This window comes from Bubalus bubalis, chromosome 12, assembly GCF_019923935.1.
Source record: "Bubalus bubalis isolate 160015118507 breed Murrah chromosome 12, NDDB_SH_1, whole genome shotgun sequence".
NCBI lineage: Eukaryota > Metazoa > Chordata > Mammalia > Artiodactyla > Bovidae > Bubalus > Bubalus bubalis.
The window spans coordinates 44,039,355-44,046,404 of NC_059168.1; the positions used below are offsets into that span (position 1 = coordinate 44,039,355).

At 57.1% G+C, this 7,050-nt stretch overlaps 1 protein-coding gene across 2 annotated transcripts in view; it reads right to left on the minus strand.

The window, feature by feature from the left end:
• The window catches only part of SH3RF3 (SH3 domain containing ring finger 3), a 159,638-nt gene extending 152,825 nt beyond the window's left edge, over positions 1-6,813 (minus strand). For both annotated transcript variants that reach the window (XM_006054830.4, XR_327239.4), the window contains exon 1: positions 5,243-6,813. In XM_006054830.4, coding sequence (XP_006054892.2) covers positions 5,243-5,764 — 522 coding nt within the window. In that variant the 5' untranslated portion in view covers positions 5,765-6,813. The remainder of the gene's footprint in view (positions 1-5,242) is intronic.
• Between the last annotated feature and the right edge of the window lie 237 nt (positions 6,814-7,050).

A 7,050-nucleotide genomic window follows, 5' to 3' on the forward strand; every position in this document is an offset into this window, starting at 1 on the left:
CATCCTTAGTGCCAGTCCTGGTTGTCCATCAAGTCCCCACCCACCCTCCTCACATGGCCCTCAGGAGCCCTGAAACCTGCCAATACCTGAGGTGGGGTGGTGGGGCGCAGCCCAGGGGGAGGTGGGCCTGGGTCCCAAACCCCGAGGAGCTGGGCTCCAGTCCTCAGGGATAGGGTGCGGGGGTGTGTGGTGGGGGTGGCCGAGTTGGGTCTGCTCCCTGACCTGAGCAGTGAACACCTGGCCTCTCACAGTGGCACAATGCCCCTGCATCTGCTTTGAGACCCCTGGTGTCATCCCAGGACAGTGACAGAACAGGGTGGACGAAGATACATCCCTGAGGACAGAATGGAGCCCTGGACAGACCCCAGATGCCCGGGCCTCCACACTTACAGCTGCCAGCAACCTGTCCCCAGAGCCACGGCCAACATGACACTCTCCCACCAGGACCCCCACCAGCACCTCACTTTGCACAGGCCCACCCATAGGGCCCAAAACACCTGCAGCTGTGGGCAGAGTGACCTCAGGACCCAACCGCCTGGTTTGGGACTACAGTCTCTAATTGATTAGGTCTATGATAGTGAGAGGTGGCTAATCAGGAAGCCAGTAGGCCGGTATATCCAGAGTTCACCTCCAAGGTCAGTTTCCATCTGCTAAGAAACAGCCTCGCTGAGCTGCGGTTGGAAAGTAAGGAGACACACTTACACCGCCCGACCCACCCACACACAGCAGGCACTCAATAATGGCCACGTGTCCCAGAAGAGCTGGTTCTGCACCCAAGGCCCTTCTAAAAACACGTCCCAAAGGACTTGGCACGACTCTTCCATCACAAAGGCTGGCATCTGCCCTGGAGACACAGTGACCGCAGTCACCACTGCCTGCCGTCCTGGGAGCAGCCCGGCTTTCATAACCCCCAAGTCCCTTCTCTGGAGCCCCTGTGACACCCTAGAAAAAGCCACAGCCTCCCACCCTTAGGACACAGTCATGTCCTAGCCCTAACCCTCCACAGGACAGCCAAGGTGTCCACCCCACAGAGAGCTGCACCTGACTGGCCACTGTCCAGGTAAACACTCATGCTGGGGAGGCTGGTGCTCATCAGGAGTCCACTGTCTGGATTCTCAAGCATGTTTATGCAAGCATGCTTATATACTTACATACAGATACAACTCTAATTAAATAGTACGTAAACCAAAGAAATCTAAGTGCAGAAGAAGTCACTTCTTGGAAAACCAAGGTGATGACTTAGGAAAGACTTATCAAAGAGAGATGGCTTTAAAACTGTCACTTGGCCGGAACAAAAACAGAACACATTCGGGGGAATTATTTAAAATCTGGAAGGTGCTCCACTCAGATTATTTTGAGTCTCTTAGTCCTCAGTCCATTTGAAAGAAACAAATAGGAAACCATAAATTGTGACTGTGGCTCAAACTAGAAAGGCAAGTTAGAACCCAGAGAACACTCTGAGTCTGCATCCAAAATATGGTGAATTATTGTATGTGTGTGTTTATAAGATATAATAGCAAATAGACATCATTGGTATGGTTCATTTCACTGCTCCCATTACTGGGTCACTCCCATTACCCAGACCCCATCTGGAGATACTGCTGGCCAAGAGATACACAGGTTTTAAGTACCTTCGGGCAAACTAGTCAGACTCGAGCACTGTGTTTTCCATCAGCAAGAGCCTTAGCCAAACCCTCCATAGGCCTTTAACTGTGATAATGTCCTGCCTTTAACCACCACAAAGTTCTGGCCAAAACCTGCCTGGCGCCCCTCAGGAACCCTAATGTCAGCTCCATCGGGGACACGCCTACCTGGTCACCCAGGATGGTGCCTGCACAGTGCAGGTGTATGCCAGATACAAGCAAGGATTTTCTCAGAAAATCACTCAGAAAAAGACTGCAGTTGTCTGATATCTGTGCCCTACTCATTCACTTTAAAAAGTACTCTCTGAATTACCCAACTGGGAACCACAAAACCCTCTCAGAAAGACCAGTGGCCCTAAAAACCTCCATCAATGCATTTAGGGTGTTTGAGGGGTCACCTTGCAAAACTGTAAAACAGAAAAAAAAAAAAAAAAAGCTTAGGCTGAGAAACTCAGCAATTGCAGTGGCAGTGCATCCCACGGGCTAAGGCGACTCTGATGGCCATACAGGATGGTGGCATCTGCCAGCCTTGAGCAGTGGGCACCGAAACCGCGGTGTAAGAGCTCCAGGGCAGCAGATTTAACTCATTTCTAACACCTTGTCCCAGGCAGCACGGGTGAATGCAGAGCCCCGCCCACCAGGCTGGAGGGTCCCAGCACCTCCAGTGAAAGACGCAAGTGAGGGTTTGGAAAGTGTTTCCAGAACTGAATGGAGTTAAGTCCATTCCAGTATCTGCTGCTGCTAAGTCGCTTCAGTCATGTCCGACTCTGTGCTACCCCATAGACGGCAGCCCACCAGGCTCCCCCGCCCCTGGGATTCTCCAGGCAAGAATTCTGGAGTGGGTTGCCATTTCCTCCTCCAATGCATGAAAGTGAAAAGCGAAAGTGAAGTCGCTCAGTCGTGTCCGACTCTTTGCGATCCTATGGACTGCAGCCCATCAGGCTCCTCCGTCCATGGGATTTTCCAGGCAAGAGTACTGGAGTGGGGTGCCATTGCCTTCTCCGATTCCAGTATCTACCTGTCACTAAATTAACAGACATCTAAGCAGATACCTGCTAATCCACCCACCTAATAAAACATCCACACTTCCCCACTGACCCAAAGGAAGGTTGGAGGAGCTTCTCGCTGGGAAATGGGACTGTCTTATATTTAGTCACCTACTACTAAGGCATACATAGTACCCACTGATGACAAGTGCCCATCTATGAAACAGCACACGGCAACACCCGGATCCAGATTTATTCCAGTGGACAGTCAAGTACCAAAGCCTACTTGGAAGTGAAGCTCAGCTTAAGGTTTTGCCTGCCACACTCACAGGGGCTGCTAACAGTCCTCTATGCAGGACATCTGGTTGCCCAAGACACCCGGCAATTATTGAAAACCAGTGGCTAAAAGCCTAGATGATACTACAGTCCACACAGACGCTATTCTTTCTTTCCTCTCTGAAAAAGATCAAATGTAATATCAGATTTAATTCGGACCCTTCCTAAGACACAAGCTTAGTGTGTCTTAGGTGAGGGGGCCTTGAAAGAAAGGACGGAGCTCACACTTAGGTAAAACAGGAAAATGAAAAAGGGAAATGTGTTCCAGAGTCTGCTGGGTTCAGACAGACCTGGACGGAATCTGCTGCACGTATCCAGACAGAAAGTCAGTTAATCATCCCCAACTCCAGGCGACAAAAAATTAATTCTCTGGAACTAAGTGTCATCACTAAAAATTATAAGTTCAGCCCCTTCACAAATGTCTTTAAATGCTGCAAATGCCATGGATTCCAGGAGCTGCCTCAAGGCCTCCCACCCTCCTGATCAGACTCCATTCACAAAACGTCCTCACTAGAAGCATCATTCAAAAATCATTTCATTCTCTGAGCCAGAGGAGGTAACCCACTTGTTTCGTAAAAAAAGGGCCTTCAGTTATAATACCTTAGACAATAACAGCAAGGCGGGAAAGAAAAGTTTAAAAATCTGTAACAAGAACACTTATAACTGGATTTAATCACAATTAAAAACCAAATTAATTAACACAATCGGGCTTCCCTGGTGGCTCAGCAGTAAAGAATCTGCCTGCAATGCAGGAGACACAGGAGATGCCGGTTCCATCCCTGGGTCGGGAAGATCCCCTTGAGGAGGGTATGGCAACCCACTCCAGTATTCTTGCCTGGAGAATCCCATGGACAGAGGAGCCTGGTGGGCTACAGTCCCTGGGGTCGCAAAAAGTCAGACACGACTGAAACAACTGAGCAGGCGTGCAATTAATATCATCAATTCCCCTTCAGCAGTGATCCCGTTTATAAATATTCCTTGACTATTCTTGACTTGAGAATGGTCATTCCCCCTGATTAATAGGAAAAACCCAGTTTGGCAAAGTCTGACTTTTAACTCCAAAGCTTAACTACCCAAGGGCTTAAGTTCCTGACCTCAGAGACACTGCAGTGCTGAGCAATTCAGTGGAGACCTTCCCTCACTGCAGTACTTCAGATATAAGAAGGATTCATTAAATGGCTTCTGCACCACCAGACCTTTAAAAGGTCAAAAGCAGAGGGGTTATGGCTGTGCTTTCTAAAGTGAATATTTGCAACAGATCAACAATCCTTTTAAGCTTTTCCACATTTAAACAAAACATGAAACACAAGTACTTTCTCATCTCTCACTTAAACCAGCATCCTACAGGCTGGCTTCCCCCAGCCACAGAGCCCAAGGTGGCCGAGGTGTGAAATGACACACTCTGAGTAGCTCTTGAAACAAAACCGCCGGAACCCTCCAGATACGGTCTTTGAAACAGAAGCAGTCCACGCTATACAACGGAGCTGCACCAAAGGCAAAAGGAGAAAAACCCTCAAATAACAACCCAGTGGGGACACGGCAGGCCTGAGATCCCAGGACAGGACCAGGGCTGCCAGACAGGCCCGGTCCACCTATGGCTGAAGCAGACATTCCTGGGCTCCAGGTTGACTTCTTCCCTCCTGCTAAATGGGTTTACAGTGTGTGTTCTCGTAACCCAGGCGTGCACTAGCCTCTGCCAGACTCCCCCTTGCCAGACACCAGGCAGGAGCGCCCCCCCTCCCCCTCCCAGCAGCCAGGACCCAGGAAATCAGCAGGCACTAACTTCAGGTGGGCAAGGGTGTACAGAGGGTTAGTCTGGGGTCCAGGAGAAGAAGACTATGTTCAGAGAGACCAAAGGCCCAGCAAAGTTACAGGTGGAGAAACAGGTCCAGTGCAGCAAGAGACTGGATGGGGACAGGGGCAGGGAGTCCTGGCCACACCAAGTGGTGGGGTGGGGCGGGGGGGGGGGGGGGGGGGGGGGGCACTGACACAAATGCACAGGCCACATAACAAGTGCAGGTGGGCACAGGGATTCCAGAGGGAGAGGATGGACGTCAAGTCACAAGGAGAAGTTGGAAGAGGGTGGGATGGGAGCACAGTGATGCCCCAGAGTTGGCAAGTGGGACTCGGAGGGTTACACCTACGGAGTCGATGGAGGGAAGCCAGTCGAGAAACAAGCACAAGGTGAAGGCCATCGCAGAACACCTCTGGTCCCCTGCCCCTCCGCACTGCCCCCTGCCCCCAACACACTCACAACTCGGAGAAGCGCACACCCACCTTTGCTGGGGGCGCGCTCCTGCTGGTCGCCAGCTCGCGCAGGCTGGAGGTGGCGCCGATCGCCGCGGGGAGGAGGACTGGGGAGCCAGGGGAGCTGCCCCCGCCACCCGCAAGCGCCGAGGCCGCCCCCGAAGCGGGACTGGGGCCCGGGCCAGGACGCGCAGGCGGACTGCTGCCGGGGCTGGCGCCGGCGCGGGGCCGCTGGCGGATGCCGTCCAGCAGGCGCACCAGCAGGATGTTGGCGGGCAGCTCGTCCACGCCGCAGCCCACCAGGATGCGGCACTCGGGGCAGCGCAGCTCGCGACGCGAGCTCACGATGCTCTCCAGGCAGCGGCGGCAAAAGGTGTGCTGGCAGGGCAGCACCTTGGCCGTCGTGTCCAGGCGTTCCAGGCACACGGAGCACTCCAGCAGGTCCAGCAGCGACGACTCGTCCATGTCCCCGCCCAGCCTGTCGCCGTCGTCTTCTCTCTGCGCCGCGGCGGCCGCCCGGGATGCGCACAGCCTGGGCGCTCCGAGCAGCATGGGGGCGGCGCCGGCGGCGACCGCGCGCACCTCTAGGTCCCGGGGCCGTTGCGGGCGCCGCCGAGGGCAGTGGGCGCCAGGGTCGCGCCTGGACTACCGCTTGGGGACCGGGCTACACAGCGACTTCCTTCCCTGAGGCTGGCAGAGCCAAGGGGTGCCAATCGGCCTGCGCGGCCGGGACCGGAGCTCCGAGTCCCGCAAGCCCCCTCCGGACCGCCGAGCCCACCCAGTGCTTCGGAGCGCAGCGCCCGCAGATGCGGACTACACCTGTCCCTCCTCTGCGAGTCCGGCCGGCACGGGTTCCAGCGGCGCCGCCGGGCGGGCAAGACACCCGGCGGCTCTGAGCTCTCAGCCGCCAGTCCGATCCCGGGGGAGGCGGGGGCGCGGCGTGCGCGCTCCCCCGCACCGCCTCGGTGCGCCCTGGGCCTCCCCGCGAGCCGCTGCCCAGCGGGTGCAGCCAGACCCCTCCTCGTCCTCGGCCGCGAGCACGTGCGCGGGGAGCGCGCGGAGGTCACGGTCACTGCGGGGCGCCGGGAAGGGGCAGCCGCGCCCTGGACCTGCCCCGCCTGGGCGCAGGCCGGACACCAGTCCTGTTCTTAAGGCGCCTTCAGCGCCCCCAGGAACTCCAGGGCGCTCCCCAGCGCAGGCCCGGGCCTGTCCCCTCTGGCGACAGAGCCTCCTGCGCTCTCCGTGAGCCTCTGAGCGGGATGTTTCCGCCTGACGCTGCAGCGAAGGAAAGTTTGGGCGGCGCTATCCCGACCGCCTCCTTGGGCAGCGCCGGCCAGCAGCCTGGGGACGCAGCCAGCACCCGGGCATCCTCCTCGACGACGGCCGGTCCCCTGCCCGGCGGCGCGCGGAAGTGACAGCCCCAGAGCAGGGTGGGCGCGCGGGGCGCCGGGCGAGGCGGAGGGGGGAGGACGCTGCGGTCCTCCCGGCGACGCGGGTCCGAGACTGCGCCGCTGCCCGCCGGACCCCAGTCTTTCGCGGGCCGCCTTGGGAACGCGCTCGATCCCTCCTCCGGAGGCGCAGACGAGGGGAGTCGCGGTCTCCTTCCCGGCGCCCGCCTTCGGGCGCGTCAGAGCGACGCAAGAGCGCACGGAGGCCCGGGGGCCGCGGGGCCGCGGCCGGTGGCGCAGATTCCCTGCCGAGCGCTGCCCCCTCGTGGCCGCTCTGGGCCCCGCCGAGGCCGACACAGCCTGGTCCAGGGCTGGCCCGCGAACCTGCACAGCCCAGGACTGGGCTACCGAAGAAAGGCGCGAGGGCCTGACTGCTGGTCAGGCTGTCTT